At 39.1% G+C, this 26,757-nt stretch overlaps 1 protein-coding gene across 1 annotated transcript in view; it reads right to left on the bottom strand.

The window, feature by feature from the left end:
• MORC1 (MORC family CW-type zinc finger 1) overlaps window positions 1–26,757 on the bottom strand; it is a gene marked incomplete at both ends in the record, with an annotated part of 187,542 nt that overhangs the window by 149,583 nt on the left and 11,202 nt on the right. Inside the window, 5 exons of the mRNA XM_079704879.1 lie at window positions 14,249–14,354; window positions 16,139–16,298; window positions 19,857–19,965; window positions 20,616–20,706; window positions 23,852–23,920. Of these exons, the coding sequence (XP_079561005.1) occupies window positions 14,249–14,354; window positions 16,139–16,298; window positions 19,857–19,965; window positions 20,616–20,706; window positions 23,852–23,920 (535 nt within the window). The remainder of the gene's footprint in view (window positions 1–14,248; window positions 14,355–16,138; window positions 16,299–19,856; window positions 19,966–20,615; window positions 20,707–23,851; window positions 23,921–26,757) is intronic.

Below are 26,757 nucleotides of genomic sequence, written 5' to 3'. Positions count from 1 at the left end.
GCATTTTTTACAGAACTAGAACAAATAATCTTACAATTTGTATGGAGACACAAAAGACCCCAAATAGCCAAAGCAATCTTGAGGGAAAAAAATGGAGCTGCAGGAATCAGACTCCCTGACTACAGACTATATTACAAAGCTACAGTAATCAAGACAATATGGTACTGGCACAAAAACAGAAATATAGATCAATGGAACAGGATGGAAAGCCCAGAGATAAATCCACGCACCTATGATCAACTGATCTATGGTAAAGGAGGCAAGGACATACAATGGAGAAAAGACAGTCTCTTCAATAAGTGGTGCTGGGAAAATTGGACAGCTACATGTAAAAGAATGAAATGAGAACACTCCCTAACACCATACACAAAAATAAACTTAAAATGGGTTAGAGGTCAAAATGTAAGACCGGACACTATAATACTCTTAGAGAAAAACATAGGAAGAACACTCTTTGATATAAATCACAGCAAGATCTTTTTTGATCCTCCTCCCAGAGTCATGGAAATAAAAACAAAAATAAACAAATGGGACCTAATGAAACTTAAAAGCTTTTGCACAGCAAAGGAAACCATAAACAAGACAAAAAGACAACCCTCAGAATGGGAGAAAATATTTGCAAATGAATCAATGGAGAAAGGATTAATCTCCAAACTATATAAACAGCTCATGCAGCTCAATATTAAAAAAACAAACAACCCAATCCAAAAATGGACAGAAGACCTAAATAGACATTTCTCCAAAGAAGACATACAGATGGCCAAGAAGCACATGAAAAGCTGCTTAGCATCACTAATTATTAGAGAAATGCAAATCAAAACTACAATGAGGTATCACCTCACACCAGTCAGAATGGGCATCATCAGAAAATCTACAAACAAATGCTGGAGAGGGTGTGGAGAAAAGGGAACCCTCTTCCACTGTTGGTGGGAATGTAAATTGATACAGCCACTATGGAGAACAGTACAGTGGTTCCTTAAAAAACTAAAAATAGAATTACCATGTGACCCAGCAATCCCACTACTGGGCATACACCCAGAGAAAACCATTATTCAAAAAGACACATGCACCCCAATGTTCATTGCAGCACTATTTACAATAGCCAGGTCATGGAAGCAACCTAAATGCCCATCGACAGACGAATGGATAAAGAAGATGTGGTACATATATACAATGAAGTATTACTCAGCCATAAAAAGGAAAGAAATTGGGTTATTTGTAGAGACGTGGATGGATCCAGAGACTGTTATACAGAGTGAAGTAAGTCAGAAAGAGCAAAACAAATATCGTATATTAACGCATATATGTGAAGCCTAGAAAAATGGTACAGATGAACCGGTTTGCAGGGCAGAAATTGAGACACAGATGTAGAGGACAAACATATGGACACCAAGGGGGAAAGCTGGGGGGAGGGGTGGTGATGTGATGAATTGGGATATTGGGATTGACATATATACACTAATATGTATAAAATGGATAACTAATTAGAACATGCTGTATTAAAAAATAAATAAAATAAAATTCAAAATCTAAAAAAAAAAGAAATATACAAGAGCTATATGAAGAAATAATAATAGCTAACAATTACTGGGTATGAACTATGTGCCAAGAAGTGTTTTAAGCACTTTTTACATCATATATTGCTTAATCTTCACAACAACCTGTGATATAATACTATTATTATTATTAGCATTCTCAAATGAGTAAATTGAGGCTCTGTGAGGTTAACTACCTTCCCCATAATAACACAGGAAGTAGAAGTATAAATTGAAGACAGTCTCACTACCAAAGCTCTGTTCTTCATTAGTTTGATACATTATGCTGTTATAAAACTCCACTCAGCTATATAACAGAAGACAGGAATAAGAACCAAAACATAAATATGCGAGTTTTCCCCCAATTAATCTATAAGTTCAATGGACTACCAATCAAAATGCCAAGAATTTTTTATAATAAAACTTAAAAAGCTTATTTTAAAAATTCATATAGAAAAGAACATCTACAAGCATAGACAATTTAAAGAAGAGCTTAGGGGTACTTCCCTTACTAAACAACAAAACAGGTCATAAGGGCTATAGCAATTTAGAAATTCTAATGGGGCAGGAATAAAAAACTACATCACTGAAAAGGAACAGATTGCCTAGAATCAGATCCATGTATGGTGGAAATCTAGTTTATACTAACAATGCATTTCAAATAAGTAGGAAAGGCTGGACTATTTTAAAAATGCTATATCCATGAGGAAAACATGAAATTAATCTATCCTTCCCCATGCGTGCACACTTCAAAAACAAATTCCAGATGGATTAAAAGGCTATACAGAAATAAACTACAAATGTTAAAAGAGATTATAAGAAAAAACACATTTGGCTGAGGAAGGTCTTTCGGAGTTTAGAATGCAAAAGTAAGAAGCACAGAAAGGAAAACACTGACAGAACTGACCTCAAAAAATCAAAAATATCTATAAGACAAAGGACAATATTAACAATGTTAAAAGTCAAGTGGGGAGAGAGAAAAGGAGGTATGTGTATTTATAAAAAGCAAAAGGAAGGATCCTTGTGCTGATGCATTGATGGATTTGCATCGAAGTTGGTGAACTGTATCAATGTCAATATCCTGGTTGGAATACTGCACTATAGTTTTGCAAAATGCCAACACTGGACAAGCTGGGTAAAGGGTACATGGCCTCTCTCTGTATTATTTCTTATAACTGCATGTAAGTCTACAATTATCTCAATGAACATTTCAATTAAAAAAAGGGCAGGGCTTCCCTGGTGGCGCAGTGGTTGAGAGTCTGCCTGCCGATGCAGGGGACATGTGTTCGTGCCCCGGTCCAGGAAGATCCCACATGCCGCGGAGTGGCTGGGCCCGTGAGTCATGGCCGCTGGGTCTGCGCGTCCGGAGCCTGTGCTCCACAATGGGAGAGGCCACAACAGTGAGAGGCGCGCGTACCGCAAAAAAAAAAAAAAAAAGGGGCAAGTGTCAGACTGGAGGAAAATATTTTCTGCATATTTAACACCCAAAATATTAATAGCTAGACTAAATTAAATATTCCTATAAATCAACAAGAAAAACTACATAATAGAAATATAAGCAGGACTTCTGGAGAAGATGGAGGAAGAGTAAGACGTGGAGATCACCTTCCTCCCCACAGATACACCAGAAATGCAGCTACACGTGGAACAACTCCTACAGAACACCTACTGGATGCTGGCAGAGGATCTCAGACCTCCCAAAAGGCAGGAAACTCCCCACGTACCTGGGTAGGGCAAAGTGGAGACGTTCCCACACAGAGGATCGGTGCTGACCAGCACTCACCAGCCCGAGAGGCTTGTCTGCTCGCCTGCCGGGGCAGGCGGCGCTGGAAGCTGAGGCTCGGGCTTTGGTCAGAGCGCAGCGAGAGGACTAGGGCTGGTGGCGAGAACTCAGCCTGAAGGGGGCTAGTGCGCTACAGCTAGCTGGTAGGGAGTCTGGGAAAGCTCTGGAGCTGCCGAAGAGGCAAGAGACTTTTTCTTTCCTCTTGGTTTCCTGGTGCGTGAGGAGAGGGGATTAAGAGCGCTGCTTGGAGGAGCTCCACAGACGGGCGCGAGCCACGGCTGAAAGCGTGGAGCCCAGAGACGGGCGTGGGACGCTGGGGCTGCTGCTGCCGCCGCCAAGAAGCCTGTGTGCGAGCGCAGGTCACTGTCCATGCCCCCCTTCCGGGGAGCCTGTGCAGCCCGTCACTGCCGGGGTCCCGGGATGCAGGGACGGCTTCCCTGGGAGAACGCACGGCGCACCTCGGGCTGGTGCAACGTCACGCTGGCCTCTGCCACTGCAGGCTCGCCCCGCACTCCGTGCCCCTCCCTCCCCCCTGGCCTGAGTGAGCCAGAGTCCCCAAAGCGGCTGCTCCTTTAACCCTGTCCTGTCTGAGCGAAGAACAGACGCCCTCCGGCGACCTACACGCAGAGGCGGGGCCAAATCCAAAGCTGAGACCCGGGAGCTGTGAGAACAAAGAAGACAAAGGGACATCTCTCCCAGCAGCCTCAGAAGCAGCGGATTAAAGCTCCACAATCAACTTGGTTTACCCTGCATCTGTGGAATACATGAATAGACAACAAATCATCCCAAATTGAGGAGCCAGGAGTCAGTGCTGTGCCTCTGAGTGGGAGAGCCAACTTCAGGACACTGGTCCACCAGAGACCTCCCAGCTCCAGATAATATCAAACGGCGAAAATCTTCCAGAGATCTCCATCTCAACACCAGCACCCAGCTTCACTCACCGACCAGCAAGCTACAGTGCTGGACACCCTATGCCAAACAACTAGCAAGACAGGAACACAACGCCACCCATTAGCAGAGAGGCTGCCTAAAATCATAAAAAGTCTGCAGACACCCCAAAACACACCACCAGACGTGGACCTGCCAACCAGAAAGACAAGATCCAGCCTCATCCACCAGAACACAGGCACTAGTCCCCTCCACCAGGAAGCCTACACAACACACTAAACCAACCTTAGCCACTGGGGACAGACACCAAAAACAACGGGAACTACGAACCTGCAGCCTGCAAAAAGGAGACCCCAAACACAGTAACATAAGCAAAATGAGAAGACAGAAAAACACACAGCAGGAGAAGGAGCAAGATAAAAACCCACCAGACCTAACAAATGAAGAGGTAATAGGCAGTCTACCTGAAAAAGAATTCAGAATAATGACGGTAAAGATGATCCAAGATTCTATTTCCAAGATCCAAAATCTTGGAAATAGAATAGACAAAATGCAAGAAACAGTTAACAAGGACCTAGAAAAACTAAAGATGAATCAAGCATCAATTAAAAACACAATAAATGAAATGAAAAATACCCTAGATGTGATCAATAGCAGAATAACTGAGGCAGAAGAACGGATAAGTGAGGTAGAAGATAAAATAGTGGAAGTAACTGCTGCAGAGCAAAATAAAGAAAAAAGAATGAAAAGAACAGAGGACAGTCTCAGAGACCTCTGGGACAACATTAAATGCACCAACATTCGAATTATAGGGGTTCCAGAGGAAGAAGAGAAAAAGAAAGGGACTGAGAAAATATTTGAAGAGATTATAGTTGAAAACTTCCCTAATATGGGAAAGGAAATAGTTAATCAAGTCCAGGAGGCACAGAGTCCCATACAGAATAAATCCAAGGAGAAATATGCCAAGACACATATTAATCAAACTGTCAAAAATTAAACACAAAGAAATCATATTAAAAGCAGCAGGGCAAAAATGACAAATAACACACAAGGGAATCCCCATCAGGATAACAGCTGATCTCTCAGCAGAAACTCTACAAGCCAGAAGGGAGTGGCAGGACATAATTAAAGTGATGAAGGAGAGAAATCTGCAACCAAGATTACTCTACCCAGCAAGGATCTCATTCAGATTTGATGGAGAAATTAAAACCTTTACAGACAAGCAAAAGCTGAGAGAGTTCAGCACCACCAAACCAGCTTTACAACAAATGCTAAAGGAACTTCTCTAGGCAAGAAACACAACAGAAGGACTATACCTACAATAACGAACCCAAAGCAATTAAGGAAATGGGAATAGGAACATACATATCAATAATTAACTTAAATGTAAATGGACTAAATGCTCCCACCAAAAGACACAGAGTGGCTGAATGGATACAAAAACAAGACCCATATATATGCTGTCTACAAGAGACCCACTTCAGACCTAGAGACACATACAGATTGAAAGTAAGGGGATGGAAAAAGATATTCCATGCAAATGGAAATCAAAAGAAAGCTGGAGTAGCAATTCTTATATCAGACAAAATAGACTTTAAAATAAAGACTATTAGAAGAGACAAAGAAGGACACTACATAACGATAAAGGGATCGATCCAAGAAGAAGATATAACAATTGTAAATATTTATGCACCCAACATAGGAGCACCTCAATACATAAGGCAAATACTAACAGCCATAAAAGGGGAAATCGACAGTAACACAATCATAGTAGGGGACTTTAACACCCCACTTTCACCAATGGACAGATCATCCAAAATGAAAATAAATAAGGAAACACAAGCTTTAAATGATACATTAAACAAGATGGACTTAATTGATATTTATAGGACATTCCATCCAAAAACAACAGAATACACATTTTTCTCAAGTGCTCATGGAACATTCTCCAGGATAGATCATATCTTGGGTCACAAATCAAGCCTTGTTAAATTTAAGAAAATTGAAATTGTATCAAGTATCTTTTCCGACCACAATGCTATGAGACTAGACATCAATTACAGGAAAAGATCTGTAAAAAATACAAACACATGGAGGCTAAACAATACACTACTCAATAACGAAGTGATCACTGAAGAAATCAAAGAGGAAATTAAGAAATACCTAGAAACAAATGACAATGGAGACACGACGACCCAAAACCTATAGGACGCAGCAAAAGCAGTTCTAAGGGGGAAGTTTATAGCAATACAATCCCACCTTAAGAAACAGGAAACATTTCGAGTAAACAACCTGACCCTGCACCTAAAGCAATTAGAGAAAGAAGAACAAAAAACCCCCAAAGTTAGCAGAAGGAAAGAAATCATAAAGATCAGATCAGAAATAAATGAAAAAGAAATGAAGGAAACGATAGCAAAGATCAACCAAACTAAAAGCTGGTTCTTTGAGAAGATAAACAAAATTGACAAACCATTAGCCAGACTCATCAAGAAAAGAAGGGAGAAGACTCAAATCAGTAGAATTAGAAATGAAAAAGGAGAAGTAACAACTGACACTGCAGAAATACAAAAGATCATGAGAGATTACTATAAGCAACTCTATGCCAATAAAATGGACAACCTGGAAGAAATGGACAAATTCTTAGAAATGCACAACCTACCAAGACTGACTCAGGAAGAAATAGAAAATATGAATAGACCAATCACAAGCACTGAAATTGAAACTGTGATTAAAAATCTTCCATCAAACAAAAGCCCAGGACCAGATGGTTTCACAGGCGAATTCTATCAAACATTTAGAGAAGAGCTAACACCCATCCTTCTCAAACTCTTCCAAACAATATCAGAGGAAGGAACACTCCCAAACTCATTCTATGAGGCCACCATCACCTTGATACCAAAACCAGGCAAGGATGTCACAAAGAAAGAAAACTACAGGCCAATATCACTGATGAACATAGATGCAAAAATCCTCAACAAAATACTAGCAAACAGAATGCAACAGCACATTAAAAGGATCATACACCATGATCAAGTGGGGTTTATTCCAGGAATGCAAGGATTCTTCAATATACGCAAATCAATCAATGTGATACACCATATTAACAAGTTGAAGGAGAAAAACCATATGATCATCTCAATAGATGCAGAGAAAGCTTTCGACAAAATTCAACACCCATTTATGATAAACACCCTGCAGAAAGTAGGCATAGAGGGAACTTTCCTCAACATAATAAAGGCCATATATGACAAACCCACAGCCAACATTGTCCTCAATGGTGAAAAACTGAAACCATTTCCACTAAGATCAGGAACAAGACAAGGCTGCCCACTCTCACCACTCTTATTCAACCTAGTTTTGGAAGTTTTAGCCACAGCAATCAGAGAAGAAAAGGAAATAAAAGGAATCCAAATTGGAAAAGAAGAAGTAAAGCTGTCACTGTTTGCAGATGACATGATACTATACATAGAGAATCCTAAAGATGCTACCGAAAAACTACTAGAGCTAATCAATGAATTTGGTAAAGTAGCAGGATACAAAATTAATGCACAGAAATCTATGGCATTCCTGTACACTAATGATGAAAAATCTGAAAATGAAATCAAAAAAACACTCCCATTTACCATTGCAACAAAAAGAATAAAATATCTAGGAATAAACCTACCTAAGGAGACAAAAGACCTGTATGCAGAAAATTATAAGACACTGATGAAAGAAATTAAAGATGATACAAATAGATGGAGAGATATACCATGCTCCTGGATTGGAAGAATCAATATTGTGAAAATGACTCTACTACCCAAAGCAATCTACAGATTCAATGCAATCCCTATCAAACTACCACTGGCATTTTTCACAGAACTAGAACAAAAAATTTCAAAATTTGTTTGGAAAAACAAAAGACCCCGAATAGCCAAAGCAATCTTGAGAACGAAAAACGGAGCTGGAGGAATCAGGCTCCCTGACTTCAGACTATACTACAAAGCTACAGTAATTAAGACAGTGTGGTACTGGCATAAAAACAGAAAGATAGATCAGTGGATCAGGATAGAAAGCCCAGAGATAAACCCACGCACATATGGCCAACTTATCTTTGATAAAGGAGGCAGGAATGTACAGTGGAGAAAGGACAGCCTCTTCAATAAGTGGTGCTGGGAAAACTGGACAGGGACATGTAAAAGTATGAGATTAGATCATTCCCTAACACCATACACAAAAATAAGCTCAAAATGGATTAAAGACCTAAATGTAAGGCCAGAAACTATCAAACTCTTAGAGGAAAACATAGGTAGAACACTCTATGACATAAATCACAGCAAGATCCTTTTGGACCCACCTCCTAGAGAAATGGAACTAAAAACAAAGATAAACAAATGGGACCTAATGAAACTTCAAAGCTTTTGCACAGCAAAGGAAACCATAAACAAGACCAAAAGACAACCCTCAGAATGGGAGAAAATATTTGCAAATGAAGCAACTGACAAAGGATTAATCTCCAAAATTTATAAACAGCTCATGCAGCTCAATAGCAAAAAAACAAACAACCCAATCCAAAAATGGGCAGAAGACTTAAATAGGCATTTCTCCAAAGAAGATATACAGACTGCCAACAAACACATGAAAGAATGCTCAACATCATTAATCATTAGAGAAATGCAAATCAAAACTACAATGAGATATCATCTCACACCAGTCAGAATGGCCATCATCAAGAAATCTAGAAACAATAAATGCTGGCGAGGGTGTGGAGAAAAGGGAACACTCTTGCACTGCTGGTGGGAATGTGAATTGGTACAGCCACTATGGAGAACAGTATGGAGGTTCCTTAAAAAACTAAAAATAGAACTACCATATGACCCAGCAATCCCACTACTAGGCATATACCCTGAGAAAACCATAATTCAAAAAGAGACATGTACCAAAATGTTCATTGCAGCTCTATTCACAATAGCCCGGAGCTGGAAACAACCTAAGTGTCCATCATCGGATGAATGGATAAAGAAGATGTGGCACATATATACAATGGAATATTACTCAGCCATAAAAAGAAACGAAACTGAGCTATTTGTAATGAGGTGGCTAGACCTAGAGTCTGTCATACAGAGTGAAGTAAGTCAGAAAGAGAAAGACAAATACCGTATGCTAACACATATATATGGAATTAAAAAAAAAAAATGTCATGAAGAACCTAGGGGTAAAATGGGAATAAAGACACAGACCTACTTGAGAATGGACTTGAGGATATGGGGAGGGGGAAGGGTAAGCTGTGACAAAGGGAAAGAGAGGCATGGACATATATACACTACCAAACGTAAGGTAGATAGATAGTGGGAAGCAGCCGCAGAGCACAGGGAGATGAGCTCGGTGCTTTGTGACCGCCTGGAGGGGTGGGATGGGGAGGGTGGGAGGGAGGGAGATGCATGAGGGAAGGGATGTGGGAACAGATGTATATGTATGACTGATTCACTTTGTTATAAAGCAGAAACTAATAAAAAATTTAAAAAAAATAAATAAATAAAGACTGCTACAAGAGATATGGAGGGACACCACATATTGATCAAAGGATCAATGAAAGAAGAAGATATAACAATTATAAATGTTTATGCATCCAACAGAGGAGCACCTCAATACATAAGGCAAATGCTGACAACCATGAAAGGAGAAATTGACAGTAACACAAAAATAGTAGGGGACTTTAACACCCCACTTACACCAATGGACAGATCATCCAAACAGAAAATAAATACAGAAACACAAGTTGTAAATGATACAACAGACCACATATATCTAATTGATATTTATAGAACATTCCACCCCAAAGTGGCAGAATACACTTTCTTCTCAAGTGCACATGGAACATTCTCCAGGATAGATCATGTCTTGGGTCACAAATCAAGCCTTGGAATATTTAAGAAAACTGAAATCATATCAAGCATCTTTTCTGACCACAATGCTATGAGACTGGAAATCAATTACAGGAAAAAAACTGTAAAAAACAAAAGTACATGGAGGCTAAACAGTGTGCTACTAAATAACCAAGAGATCACTGGAGAAATCAAAGAAGAAATTAAAAAATACATAGAAACAAATGACAGTGAAAACATGACAACCCAAAACCTACGGGATGCAGCAAAAGCAGTTCTAAGAGGGAAGTTTATAGCAATTCAATCTCACCTCAAGAAACAACAAAAATCTCAAATATACAATCTAACCCTGAACTTAAAACAACTACAGAAAGAAGAACAAAGAAAACCAAAAGTCAGTACAAAGAAAGGAATCATAAAGATCAGAGCAGAAATAAATGAAACAGAAACGAAGAAAACAATAGCAAAGGTCAATAAAACTAAAAGATGGTTCTTTGAGAAGATAAACAAACTTGATAAACCCTTAGCCGGACTCATCAAGAAAAAAAGGGAGAGGATGCAAATCAATAAAATTAGAAATGAAAAAGGAGAAATCACAACTGACACTGCAGAAATACAAAAGTTTATAAGAGACTACTACAAACAACTGTATTCCAATAAAATGGACAACCACAAAGAAATGGACAAATTCTTGGGAAGGTACAATTTTCCAAGACTGAACCAGGAAGAATTAGAAAATATAAACAGACCTATCACAAGTAATGAAATTGAAACTGTAATTAAAAATCTTCCAACAAACAAAAGTCCAGGACAAGATGGCTTCACAGGCGAATTCTATCAAACATTTAGAGAAGAGCTAACACCGACACTTCTCAAACTCTTCCAAAAAATTGCAGAGGGAGAAACACTCCCAAATTTATTCTACAAAGCCACCATCACCCTGATACCAAAACCAGAAAAAGATATCACAAAAAAAGAAAATTATACATCAATATCACTGATGAACATAGATGCAAAAATCCTGAACAAAATACTAGCGAACAGAATCCAACAGCACATTAAAAGGCTCATACACCATGATCAAGTGGGACTTATCCCAGGGATGCAAGGATTCTTCAATATATGCAAATCAGTCAATGGGATACACCATATTAACAAATTGAAGAATAAAAACCATAGGATCATCTCAATAGATGCAGAAAAAACTTTGCCAAATTCAACACCCATTTATGATAAAAACTCTCCAGAAAATAGGCATAGAGGGAACCTACCTCAACATAATAAAGGCCATATATGACAAACCCTAGCATCATACTCAATGGTGAAAAATAGAAAGCATTTCCATTAGGATCAGGAAAAATACAAGAATGTCCACTCTCGCCACTCTTATTCAACACAGTTTTGGAAGTCCTAGCCACAGATATCAGAGAAGAAAAAGAAATAAAAGGAATACAAATTGGAAAAGAAGAAGTAAAACTGTCACTATTTGCTGATGACATGACACTATACATAGAAAATCCTAAAGATGCCACCAGAGAGCTACTTGAACTAATCAATGAATTTCATAAGGTTGCAGGATACAAAATTAATGTACAGAAATCTCTGGCATTCTTGTACACCAACAACGAAAAATCAGAAAAAGAAATTAAGGTAACACTCCCATTTACCATTGCAACAAAAAGAATAAAATATCTAGGAATAAACCTACCAAAGGAGACAAAAAGACCTGTATGCAGAAAATTATAAGACACTGATTAAAGAAATTAAAGATGATACAAATAATGGAGAGATGTACCATGTTCTTGGATTGGAAGAATCAATACTGTGAAAATGACTATACTACGCAAAGAAATCTACAGATTCAGTGCAATCCCTATCAAATTACCAATGGCATTTTTTACAGAACTAGAACAAAAATCTTGCAATTCATATGGAAACACAAAAGACCCCGAATAGCCAAAGCAATCTTGTGAAAGAAAAACGGAGTTGGAGGAAGCAGGCTCCCCAACTTCAAACTATACCACAAAGCTACAGAAATCAAGACATTATGGTACCGGCACAAAAACAGAAATATAGATCAATGGTACAGGACTGAATACCCAGAGATAAACCCACGCACATATGGGCACCTAATTTACGACAAAGGAGGCAAGAACATACAATGGAGAAAAGACAGCCTCTTCAATAAGTGGTGTTGGGAAAACTGGGCAGCTACGTGTAAAAGAACAAAATTAGAACACTACCTAACACCATACAGAAATATAAACTCCAAATGGATTAAAGACTTAAATGTGAGACCAGACACAATAAAACTTTTAGAAGAAAAAACACTCTTTGACATAAACCACAACAACATCTTTTTTGACCCATCTCCTAGATTAACAGAAATAAAAAAAAAATAAACAAATAGGACTTAATGAAACTTAAAAGCTTTTGCACAGGAAAGGAAACCATAAACAAGACAAAAAGACAACTCTCAGAATGGGAGAAAATATTTGCAAATGAAACAACAGACAAAGGATTAATCTCCAAAATATACAAACAGCTCGTGGACATCAATATCAAAAAAACAAACAATCCAGTTAAAAAATGGGTGGAAGACCTAAATAGACATTTCACCAAGGAGGACATACAGATGGCCAAGAGGCACATGAAAAGATGCTCAACATAACTAATTATTAGAGAAATGCAAATCAAACCTACAATGAGGTATCACCTCACACAGGTCAAAATGGCCATTATCAAAAATGCTAGAAATAAATGCTGGAAAGGGTGTGGTGAAAAGGGAACCCTCCTACACTGTTGGTGGGAATGTAAATTTGATACAATCACTATGGAAAACAGTATGGAGGTTCCTTAAAAAACTAAAAAAAAAAGAAAAAAAAACCCCAAAACTAAAAATGGAACTACCATATGACCCAGCAATACCACTACTGGGCATATACCCTGAGAAAACCATAATTCAAAAGAAGGCATGCACCACAATGTTCACTGCAGCAATATATATAATAGCCAGGACATGGAACCAACCGAAATGTCCATCAACAGATGAACTGATAAAGAAGATGTCGCAACTATATACAATGGAATATTACTCAGCCATAAAAAGAAATGAAATTGAGTTATTTGTAGTGAGGTGGATGGACCTAGAGTCTGTCATACAGAGTGAAGTAAGTCAGAAAGAGAAAAACAAATACCATATGCTAACACATATATATGGAATCTAAAACAAACAAACAAACAAAATGATTCTGATGAACCTAGGGCCATGACAGGAATAAAGACACAGATGTAGGGGATGGACTTGAGGACATGGGGAGGGGGGAGGGTAAGCTGGGACGAAGTGAGAGAGTAGCATTGACATATATACACTACCAAATATAAAATACATAGCTAGTGGGAAGCAGCTGCATAGCACAGGGTGATCAGCTCGGTGCTCTGTGACCACCTAGAGGGGTGGGATAGGGAGGGTGGGAGGGAGACGCAAGAGGGAGGGGATATGGGGATGTATGTATACATACAGCTGATTCACTTTGTTACACAGCAGAAACTAACACAACATTGTAAAGCAATTATACTCCAATAAAGATATTAAAAAAATAAATCCCGTCTAGCTCTAGCATGCTGACACTAAGAGACTATAGGCTCAAGCTAATAAGTTTTAAATTCAAACTTACTTTAGAGAAATCCAGGGTTAATTACTATTTCATATTTCTCCACACTTTTTCACCCATGCCCCCTACTGTTTTCTCAATTCTGTTTCCTATGGATCCCCAGTAGCCAAGAAAAATGAATGTCCATTTATTTATTTATAAACTGCAAGTATACAGTTCATAGGGCCATTCTGAATTGTCATTCAGTCATATTCCTCTGAATCACCTGTGGAACATATGAAAAATATTGATTCCTAGGCTTGATATCTGGAGATCCTGACTCAGTACATTTGGGATGAGATAGGATCCTATACTTCTCAAGAAGCTACCTACATCACTCAGAGGCTCAGCCAGGTTTGGGAATCAGTCATCTAGCCTAACTCACTTCATCTGTAGCTGGGGTAAAATTAATCGTTCTAGAGACAAGGCCTGGTGGCCCCCGACGTGGCGCGAGGATGTAGAGCTCCTAACTCCAGCTCACTGCCATTGTTGACACCTGTTCTGACAAACACTCATATTACTCACTCTTCAAGAGCTCCAGCCATCAGTATATCTTCCTTGTCAGTTTTAACGTCCAACTCAGGTTCTCCACTAAGCAGAAGCTTCAAGTTATAAATAACCAGCAAAGTACCTAATGGAAAAATAGATATTTGACTCGTCAATATTTAATTATACTATGTGTTAGTCATGGTGCTATTATCTCACTTATGGAATTAAACCTGCTATAGACCAAATTTCTTTTTGTACTTCAGTAAATAATATGCTTGGATAAGTTCCAAGATATACGTCTTGTAGCAAATTCCACTCTCTGCCAAAGAGTGTTGAGTTTCTACAGTATAGCGCTTCTTTTTACTATTCAATTCATTATGTCTTTCAATGTGGATTCTTAAACTTTGGAACTCTTTTCATAATTTGCATTACAAAAACTGTTAGAAGCCTGAACCAAATTTGTATTATAGGCAAAGCTCTCACTGGCAAAACTGAAATCAATGCACATAAGAACAAAGATGAATTTTCAACATTTGTATAAATATGAAGTACTGCTTTTAGACCCTGAAACAGGTGTTGGTAAACTTTTTCTGTAAAGGGCAAGATAATAAATACTTCAGGCTTTGCAGGCCTCTCACATCTACTCACAACTCAACTCCACAGTTGTAGCATGAAAGCTGCCATAGGGAATACACAAATGAATGATGTGGCTATTTCCAATAAAAATTTACTAACAAAAACAGCTATGGGGCCAATATGGCCTGCAGGCGTTAGAGTTTGCTGACCCCTGCTCTAAAGCACAGTAAACAAAAAAATCCAAATTCTTTATGAAGTTGATTGTAACATAAAGACAAACACCATTGTCAGAGAAATTTTAAGAACAACCAATTACACTTTTTTTGGTAATACTAAAACAGAAGGGAGAACAGCAGAGTGACTAAGAATTTGGACTTGGGAGCCTAAATACTTGGGTCTACATCCTGGATCAACCATTTACTAGCACAATGACCTCAGGTAAGTTTCCTAACCTCTCTGAACCTAAGTTTTCTAATGTATATGATGGAGCTCATGAGGTACCTAAAACACTGAGTTGTTTAGAGGATTAAATGAGTTAATTTTTATAAAGCATTTAGAAAAGTATTCAGGAAACAGTACATCTTTCACTTATATGAGTATTTCACAATTAGAAGGCAACTAAGAGATTACATTAACTGTCCATAAAGTATGCCACATGTTAATGAAATGAATATTTATTTAATTGCCACTATTTTTCCACTGTGAGAAAGGGAAAAGGATGACATAAAACATCACTTTTAAACAAAATGCCACAGGTTAGAGAAGAAATTTTGAAGGTAACACAGGCCAAGTCACAAAAAAATTCTCAGAATTTTGCTATAAGCATAACATAAAACAGAATTTTAATATAAACATAACAGAATTTTGCATATAAACATTACAAAAAGTAGTATGCAAATAGTTTTCTCTAGAGTAGGAATCTTTTTGCTTCCCGATATGAAAAGTGGTAGAAGTCTGGAGAAAGACTGGCACAGAAACCTGGATTCGTTATTTTATAAATTGCTAACTCTCTTATAAACCCTGGCATCATCTAATCTTGGAGGCTGCAGTAAAGCATCTGGTGCAGAGACTGTGATTCCCTGCGGTAATAGCCTGTATCATCCTCCTCTTATCCAGTTTCACCAAGCTCACACAAGTACAAACCTTCCTCCCTATGTCAGGGACTTAAGAATTATTCCCATTTGGATTCTCCTGAGACAAAACTTATATAAATAAAATGAATAACTGCCCCATATGAGACTCCATGTGATACTGTAAATAGAAGAAATATGAAATCATATTTATAGTCTTTCATAAGACACTGAAAACAAATACTTTCACATCAAAATTTCAGGGTTGTGATGATCTTACCACATTTCCCATAGATCACATCAAACTGCTGCATCAATTCAGCTTCAGTTTTAAACGGAGAATACTTATAAATTATAGACAATTCCGTTGAGAATTTCTGAGGATCATCTGTGACAGATTCTCTGGTTCTTGTTAACCATGAAGGTAGTGGAACCACAACCTATTAAAAAAACACACATCAATTTACTATGAAATATACATAGAAAAATCATCATTCTTTTGTCTGATCCTAACTCAGTTCATTTACCATCCAGCCAAATTATAAAACACTAAGTTAAATGTTTATTTTTCCCAGGTATTCTAGTTTTATAAGGAAGAGACACATGACAAATATATATACTTGGAGTTTTATTCTAAAATGTTCCACTGTAGAATGTGGGAACAGATGGAATCTACCTCAGCCCCCTGTGGAATTATGGGTAGAATGGCAGAGGGGACAACAGTATCAGCATTTTAGAAGTTGAAAAGCATATCCAAGTATGACAGCATATCCAAGAAGTATGACAGCATATCCAAGTAACCAATCTAAAGCCCGAGCCAGGCAGGAGAAGCACTAGCCTGATTTACAATTCAGAGTCTGCTAAAAGGCTCAGAGACTGATGGCATGAATTAACTCTGGAGGTAGGGTAAAAGGAGAAGAGAGCTAGAAGCAGCATCCAGATCCCCACCTGGCAATAGCTCCTCCCCCACCTCCACAGGGACTGATGTTTATTAACTGCAAAGAGTGGAACAAAGCACGTCTGGATTAGAGGATATATCAGGCACACTTGGCAGGGGACCTTACTCAGATTAGAGGGATTAAATAAAAGTATACATATTGGATGCTGAGAACCCCAGATCTCTTCTCTCATTTGGCTCCCAGGAAGCTGTCAGTTAGACCTTCAGGCAGAAGCCTGTAGGAGTCTTCTTTGAGATATCTGACCAGCCCAGAAGGAAAGTCATAAGGCAAATTATATTGAGGATTTTCCAATAAAACATCTCAGTTAGATCCCATTATTGTGACCTGCATAGCTGTCAAGCCCCACCCACACTCTCAGAGCTTTCAACTGGCACTTTATTGAACTAATCTTTAAAGTATTCAGGATTAACAGTCATCTAAGAAAAGCCTCTAATGTGACAGACAGAGACCAAATAAACAAGCACAAACAAAGCAACTCAGTGGTAACAAAAACCATAAGAGGAAGATGAAAATTTCACGGGAAAAAAATCAATCATAGTTAGTATCTTCAGAGCTCTAACAAGAAATACTGTATCCATGAAACAAGAGCCACATATCTTTAAAAAGGAATATTGAGAGACTAAAAACACTCCTTAGAAGTAAAGAATATGATTACAGAAAAAACTTTCCTTTTAAGGGTTGGAAGATAAATGTAAGAAAATCTCCCAGAAAACAAAACAAAAATATAAAGGACAGAAAACAGGAGAGAAAGGGTAAGAAAACTAAAGAACTGTCTCTAGATATCCAAGAGCTAAGAACAGGTGTTGTAAAAGGAGAGAGAAGATAATATGGATGGAAGAAAATCATGAAATATTACAGGAAAATATCCCAGAATTAAAGGACATGAGTTTCCAGACTGAAAATGTTCAACAATCACCCAGCACAATGGGTACAAATAGACCCACCCAAAGGCAAAACACTGAAATCAGAACAGAGGGGGAAAAGCCCTCCCAAAAATAGAGGGGGAGGGGAGAAGAATGGGTCACCTAGAAAACTCAGGAATCTAAATGGCTTCAGACTTCTCAACACTAGAAATTATAAGATCATGGAGCAATGCCTTCAAAATCCTGAAAGAAAACTAATTCCAAGAAAAAACATCAAGTCAAACTATCATTAAGTGTTTGGGTGGGATAAAAACATTTTCATGCATGTGAAGTCTCAAAATATTTTACCCCTCATGCACTCTTGCTGAGAAAGCTAATGGAGGATATGTTACACCAAGAAGAGGGAGCACAGTAGGAAAGACCTGACACAGAAGAGAAGTAAAGAGAATTGCCAGAATGATGGCAGGGGCATATCCCAGGATGGCAGCTGAATACCAGCCATAGAAAGCAGGAATGTGAGGTGCAGCACATAAGAAGATTCCAGAATAGAGTCCTTCAAGACGGTGGAACCATCAAAATAACAGGTTGAGACTGGGGTTAACACAGTGATAAAAGACATATAAGACCAAGCAAATATTCAGTGATAGCGATAAGCATACAGAACACTAAGCAGGCAATTAGTAATTATTAATTAAAAGTTTTGCAGGAGAGAGAAAAATAATAGTTTATGACATGGTATAACTGTATGTAGTGCCTATATAGTCTCTAATGTAAATAGTGAATATTGGCACAACCAAAATTACAACTGAGCCATATTGAGGATGGAGAATTGGAAGGGTATGTATGTGTGATGGGAGCAAAGAAAAAGAAACAGATAAATCCTCCTGTTTTACAGTGGGAGGTTAATAGAATAGATAATGCCTAAATCAAATCAAGAAGTAGCAATACAAGCATGTTATATAGAAATTTACAGGAAAATAGCAAAAGAATCAGCAAATACTGTTGAAAGAGATTGCCTCTGTAGAAGTGGAAATGGAAAGGGGCTGCAGGCTTTAGTTTAAAAAAAATAAAAGGAAATGGCCCATTTTGGGAAAACTATAACCTCAGCTTTGGCCCAATTTCCCATATCCTTTACGTACAAAAAGTACAATATAAATGCTTAAAGTATTGCTTTTCCTCATGTCAGAATCCCACTCAGCTACTCCCTATTGCTTCCAAACTATTCCTGTTAACCAGCCCCACTCCACTGCTGCCAGCGGGCATGCTGGGCTCCTGCTGGACTGTCCCTCCAAACCCCACAGTCATCTCAGGCCTGAGACTTGCCACATGCCATTTCTCACCATGTGCCAACCTTTCCAGTTACACGTTGTCCTCTCCCCATAAAACCCTCATTGGCCACTCAAGGCTCTCTCATCTCTCCATCCATATCACTGCTTTTGACAATTGAGTAACAGCAGGAACACATACTCATTGAACAGCATGCTTTTTAAACACCCCTGTTTTTTTATTTATCCAGTTCATACGTGTCTGCCTTATTTGGTGATAAGACTGAAAATACTGATGGTCAGGTGGTCCCGCTTGTTTTCTACCCTCCACAGGGTCTACCCAGTGCTAGGCAGACAGCAGTTCCTCAACATGTATTTGCTGTATTGAATTATAACTGATGTTCATAATACTAAACTCAGACACTGCAAATTAATAAAATGTCTCTGGGTCAGCAAATCGAATTGAAATTATGGTCAACAGAGTTACAGTTTTAAGTTTGTTTTGCATTCAATTTCTTTAGATGTTGTTTTCCAAGTCTTTTGAATCCAATATTCTATTTTAAAAATGATACTCTAATTTACAGACAAGTGGTGGAAATGTTTTGCAAGCTTCTTCCAAAAAGCTCATTGTGCCAAAGGGAGCCTCTTATTCTGGAAAATTTGTGTACGTGGATAATAAAAATAAAGTTCTGAAAACTGTCTAGGAGTTACAAACCTACTCAAGGAAGGATCAATAGGACAGGCCTCCAATGACCCCAGAATGGCCAGCTACCCTCTCTCCATTTCCCAAATATACTCTTAAATTTCTAAAGCATAATCAGAAAGAACCCATGGTAGACTTTACCTCCTGAAACGGTAAATGAAAACAATTCCATTACCATGGGAACCGAAGGAAAATTCTCAACCCTTACCTCACTTAGACCTTCTCTTTCACAAAATGTCTGAGAAAAAAACACACAGGTCATCATTTCTTCCTTCTTTGTGAAAAGAATAAAGTCTTTTCCAATCCTCATGGATCCACTATATTAAAAATCAAGAACATAACGGTTTACATCTCAAACACTAGAAAGAAGGAACAGGCAAGCATGATATCGTGTACTGTACCAGGTTGTTCTTTTCATAGAAATAACTCCACTGTTTTGCTGACTCATCACCAAGAGTGTATGATTTTTTTTTTTTTCTCAAAGCAGAGCAGAATTTGAACTAATCCAGGCCCACATTCTGGCTTGAGATAAGGTGCTGTCCATGGCTCCAGCAAAGAACAATAATCTGTCCCTGGCAGGTGCTACACAGGTGATCGTAGCCTCATGTCCTCACTTTTCTTTGAGGCAGACCACTAACATAAGCTGTGGACACATATAACACCTACACTAAGATACACTTTGAGAAACAATAGGACATAGAGATGTGATGAAGCTTTAAGCTACAGGGGTGCTACTTCAGCCATCTCTGAAAAAAAGATTCATCATCTATTTAAGAATTAAATTTTAATTTTAAATTTTAATTAAATATTAAAACATTGTAAAGGTTCAAGTCAGTTATGGGTAGTGGAAATTCTAAAACAAGATAGGACTCTCAAGTTTATATTTGTTTCTAAGATTTCCTTTAACCAAATATTATTCCCAATAATCAAAATCAATAATATATGCATTAAGGAAAACAATTCTCACCTTTTAAGACCATTGCCGTATTGCCCAATAAACTTCAAAGTTGGTAACTGTTTCTTGGATGTTCCAAAGTAAATGACATCTGAAGCTTCCTCTATAATTGACAAAGACATGTAAGTGGTTAGGACTTATGAGTCATTCACACTGGCCAGAGGTCCAGTTGTCAGGATGTCACACATATATTAGGACAAATCCATACTTCTTGGGTCAGTCCAAAGACAAGGATCCTTGTCAGGCCCCATAATCTCTGACCAGGATCATAACGGCAATATATTGAAGGAGGTCAGACAGACCTAGCCACATGACCCTGGGGAAGTAGAGCCTTAATTTCCTTGTCCCTGGGCTTCCCTGGTAGTGCAGTGGTTAAGAATCTGCCTGCCAATGCAAGGGACACAGGTTCGAGCCCTGGTCCGAAGATCCCACATGCCACGGAGCAACTAAGCCCGTGTGCCACAACTACTGAGCATGTGCTCTAGAGCCTGCGACCCACAACCACTGAGCCGACGTGCCACAACTACTGAAGCCGATGCGCCTAGAGCCCATGCTCTGCAACAAGAGAAGCCACCGCAATGAGAAGCCCACACACCGCAAGGAAGAGTAGCCCCCACTTGCCGCAACTAGAGAAAGCCCACGCTCAGCAACGAAGACCCAACACAGCCAAAAATTAATTAATTAATTTAAAAAAATTTTTCTTGTCCCTAAAAGGGAACTACTAACACTTATATCACAGATTTGTTGATGAAGATAAACGAAATGAATTAAATGAGATGATGTGTTAACCTTAAAGACAATACATGCCATTTAATAAATGCTAATAAATTAAAGGTGTTATAATTATTTGTACCACTAGTAATTTTCTATGCTTTTGGCACTTATCCAGTCCCATGTGAGACTGAGAAAGGCAGAATAGCTTTTGGTCTGCTACTAACTGGGAGGGGCTAGTTATTTCAGACTTTGAGAGTTATTCTCCTGATCTCTCCAGGGCATTCTGGAATTCTAGAGAAGAATCCTCTGAACTTCAGAATACACATACCTCCAAGAAACAGGAATGCTCCCAGGGAAATAGGAAAAGACAGAAATGGGTCTCCCAATTGGGCTACCTGAATACATGCTCCAGAATTGCCCTAAGGACCCTGTGTCAGTCTGGGGGCAGACATGCTATAGTTCAGTGGCACATGGCAGGAGGTGTGTAAAGATACTCTGCTTGTCTGAAGCTAACTGGACATTTTATCACATGTTCTTATTAAGGGTTGGCTATTAGACGAGGGTATCCATAGTGATAATGTTAGCTACTGCTTATTATTTAGTATGTGCCAGGTACTATATCATATACTTTATTTGCACCAACTACTTAATATTTATAACAAGCCTACAAGGAAGATACTATTATTATTATCTACACATTACAGATGAGGAAATTTAAGTTTTAGGAGTTTATGTAACTTTCCCAAGGTCACACTGATAAATGGTACTCACAGAACTATCACCCAGAGTTGCAGGAGACCAAATCCCATGGTTTTTATCACACACCATACAGACTCCCATGTATGGTGGCCAGAGTTCTGAGCACAGGGACAGAACACTGAATAGGACAGGCATGACCCTGTCCTCAATAACTTTATGTCATGGTAGGAGAAAGAAGGAGACAAACAAGATCCTTTCGGAGAGCACTAAGTAAAGGAAATAAAACCAGGGTAATGTTACAGCGAATTAACAAGAATGTAGCCTGCAGATAGAATGCTCAGGGAAGGCCTCCTTCATAAGGTGTCATCTGAGATGAGATTTCAATGATGAAGGGCCAGCCAGGTGTGGCTGGAGTGCTATAAGCAAGGAAGTGCGAGGTATGAGAAAAGGTCAAAGAGGTGGACAGAGGCCAAATAATGCAAGAAATTGAAAGTGTTGCTGAGGAATATGAATTTTATTCTAAAGTAATGGAAAACCACTAAGGGTTTTAAGCAGGGGCATCAATATGATCTATTAAAAGAAAAAAAATCCACTCAGGATGGCTGTGTGGGGCATGCACTGTAATGGGGCAAGACTGCAAGTGAAAAGAGTTTGGAAATCACCACAGTCATCTTCTAAGGGTCAAGATTGATCGAGCTCAGCTTGGACAACAGACGGATTCTATTTTCAGTCATCAGAAAAACTCTTCCAACTTATCACCTGAGTCCCAACATTAATAAAGAAGTGCTCTCAACACTACTGGGCCTTTTAAAAATACAACTGTATATGTCAACTGAAGTGAGTTTCTTCTGAAGATCTGAATATTTGTCACTTGCCTGTGTTTTGATTATTTTGTTTGTGGACCCATATAAAGGAGTTGCTTCTTTTTTTAAGGAATTGCTTTAGAATATGTCACACATAGTCTTTTACCATTCAGACCAAAGGGGTCTTTGGAGACTCAAAAGAAGATAATTGCTCTATTTTTTATTCTTAGCTTCTATCAGCACCAATGATCATTCTTTCCTCTGGTGTGGAACTGACCAGAACACTACCATATTATTTGAACTCCCTCACTGTTTGTTAAATCCGGTGGTCAAAAAGCCTAGCTTGAGGGACATACACAAGTGTTATAAGAATTCAGGGATAAGGTATCCCAATTCATGCAGATCCTTTATCTGAAGGAATAACATCTCAATTCCACAGCAAACAATATTATGTACCTACTCTGTGCTGCCTTTTGCTAGCCTTGAAGATACGAATATAATCATGCAATGCATTGTAGATGCTTTCACTATGATGAGAACATTCAAGAAGCAACTAAACCTTTGAATGTGCAGGGAAAAAACACAAACTGCTAAAAACAAGGAGAGGTGACCTCTACCTCAAGGTTAAACAAAAAATTTAAAATAGCCTAAAGACACTAGAAACTGCCTCGGGTCTCTTGCAAGCAGTACCTGAAGGGTGTGCTAAAGACAATCTCACAGTCTGTGTTTGTTTTCCATTCATTCCCAGATGCTGTTCCTTACAAGAAATCTGTGCCCTGTGCCTGTCATTTTTCTGGCAATATTTACATTCACTTTTGGTCTTGCTTTAGATGGTTACAATGAATTTACTCTGTCAGCTGGTATACTTAAACCTAAAAAGCTCAACAATATGTTAAGTCTGGGGTTTATTTTCCCTAATAGCTCCATACCTGTTTATATATATACATATAGCTCAATTTATTTTGATTTATTTTATAGGTTTTCAGGCTGTTTGTTCTAACAGCCAGGTAGGAATCTAGATAATTAACTTACCAGGGCTCATACCACATCCATCATCCAGGAAGCACAACATGAATCCACCCTGCAATTCTTCATTATCCACTGTAAGAGAAAGCAGTTATTACTAATAAATAGGGGGCCTTAATTTGTTCATCAGAGAGTCATGCTGCTCACATAATTATTTGTCCTCCTCAAATGCAGCCACTGAGTGACAGAGTTATGGCACAAGGATAAAGCTCAGAAAGGCATCTTGGCTACAGTTTCATGAGAAACTGCAGGGGGAGAACAATCATGCAACAAAAAGGCTTTAAATTAACATAAAACATGTACATATTAATAAATTATGTATACAGCATGACATGCCCTGTTCTGGAATCTGACTGGTCCTTTAAACTTCAGGTGTTTTCTCCCTGGGGGAGGGAATAAAGGTAGCCAGTGATGTGGTCCCAGGATCCCTCTATCAAATTGATCAATCCTGATGCCCTTCCACCAAAGCACTAATTCTAAAGTCAATCCAGGTCATTCTTATTAAATTCATCAGGCTCTCTTCCAAGTAGCTAATTCCCATAAGAGCCATTCGTGCATGCTTCTTAGTGGCAGCAAATATTTGCCTCTTGAAAATGTATTTGATTTTTGAAAATAGCTAAGTTATTTGGAGTCAATTTTGATGATTAAGTGATATTAAATTACATAATATAATCTCTTGTTTAAAAAATTTTGAAGGTGTAACTAAAAGTAATGAGAGTAATGTTAATGCACAGTTTGTAATCTGGCTCTTGAAGTAATTTCAACATTTGGATACGTGAATTCTAGCACACCTCTCTCTTCTTTTTTTGTTAATGTAACAACTTTATTGAGAAATAGCTTACACACAAAAAAGCTACACGTTTAGGGCTTCCCTGGTGGCGCAGTGGTTGAGAGTCCGCCTGCCGATGCAGGGGACATGGGTTCATGCCCCGGTCTGGGAGGATCCCACATGCCGCGGAGCAGCTAGGCCCGTGAGCCATGGCCGCTGAGCCTGCGCATCCGGAGCCTGTGCTCCACAACCGGAGAGGCCACAACAGTGAGAGGCCCGCGTACAGAAAAAAAAAAAAAAAGCTACACGTTTAAAGTGTACAATGTGACACATTTTGACATATGTAAATATCTGTGGAAGCATCATCACAATCAGGACAGTGAACATGACCATCACCCCAGGTGTTTCCTCGTGCCCCTCGTAGTCTCTGCCTTCTGCCCCTCCCATGCCCTGTCACCCCCGACCCCATCCCCAGGCAGCCATGGATTTACTAACTCCATCCTTACAGATTCATTTCTAGCACATCAGTTAAGTCAACTCTGGGTTCAATGGTCACCTCTAATTACATTTTTTAAATGTTCAAAATAATCTATAAATACATATCTAAAAGTCATACCCAAGTTTTCTGGGTTCATAATTTCATGCTCACATGTCCACTTGTAATCCCCCCTCCTCTCTCTAATTCACCTCCTGTTTACAAACCCTTTGTATCTTCCCTACCATCTAATTTCCCCAGTTCTTCTGCCTACCTGGTCCTCTGGTCTGCTTACCTCAACTTCTGTGTCAGAATATTCCTCCCCGCTTTAGGTATGTGCTCTGTTCAGCTGTCCCCTGACTAAGGCTGACACGTCTCCACTGTTCAACTCTTGTTGAGTTCTTTGCCCAATGTGATAGCATTGGCTGCACATTTGAATCACCGGGATATATTCTAAATTAATTGGTCTTGGATGCAGTTTAGGAATAAAAACTCCTCCCTGTTATCCTAAGGTTTATCAGAACTGGGAACCACCTAACACAAGCCTCAGCCTGTGAAGTTGCAACAGTTGATTTTGCAGCTCTTGGTATATAGTTCTCATGTAAGAAAGCAGGGCATTTCTTTGGTGAATAGGTGGGAAAGGCTCAAAATTCCCAAGAGTCTTAATAGAGTGTTTAATTTTTCTATAAATTCCCATGAAGGTCTGCAGACAATCACAGCCTCAAAATTTAATATTCCCCAAGTACCCACTCAGAGGCTTGGTCTCGTTTGTTTCAATTCCTTAAAACTATGTATTTGAGATCGATTTCTACTAACCATTAAGCATGCATGTCCGAAACAAACCACAGCACCTTCTCTCCAAGCAGACTGGCTCCTCCTTCCGGTGTGTCCTGCTCAATAAATGGCATCTCTCTGCCATTAGGCTTCAGCTGCCCAAGTCAAAGGCTCAAGATCAAGTTCTCCACCTCCTCACCCCATGTAGACATGTCTTCTCCATTCCACCTCCTCACATCTCTCAAATCTGACCACTTTCTCCATCCCCATGACACTGCCTTAGTTCAGGAAACCATCACCTCTCTTCTGGATTCCACTAGCAGCTCCCCCACTTCTTGCTCCCACAAATCAGAGCACGCTGAGAGTCTGCAGCCAGTCATGCAGTTCACTCCTCTCCTGCTTATAACCCTTGCATGCCTTCCCACTGCCCACAGGGTGCAACCCAACCAGTTAACAAATCTAGCTTGCCTTTCATCACCTGACCCTCCAACCTCTCTGTGGTGGTTAATTTTATGTGTCAACTTGGCTAAGCTATGTTGTCCAATTGTTTGGTCAACTCGATGTTGCTGTGAAAGTACTTGTGGATACAATTAACATTTATAATCAGCTAACTGTAAGTAAAGCAGATACCCTCTATAATGTGGGTCAGCCTCATCCAATCAGTTGCAGGCCTTAAAGGCAAAGACTGAGGTTTCCCAAAGAAACAGCAATTTTCTGCCTCAAGACTGCAACACAGAAACCCTGCTTGAGTTTCCAGGCTGCTGGCCTGCCTGAAGATTTAGAACTCAAGACTGCAACGTCAACTCTGACCTGGATTTCCAACCTGCCAGCTGCCCTACAGCTTCCACACCTGCCAGCCCGCACAATCATGGGAGCCAGCTCCTTAAAATAATC

This window comes from Hyperoodon ampullatus, assembly GCF_949752795.1.
Source record: "Hyperoodon ampullatus genome assembly, chromosome: 5".
In the NCBI taxonomy this organism is placed as follows: Eukaryota; Metazoa; Chordata; class Mammalia; order Artiodactyla; family Ziphiidae; genus Hyperoodon; species Hyperoodon ampullatus.
Note: the sequence above shows the minus strand (reverse complement) of the source record. Positions and strands in the feature narration are given on the sequence as shown.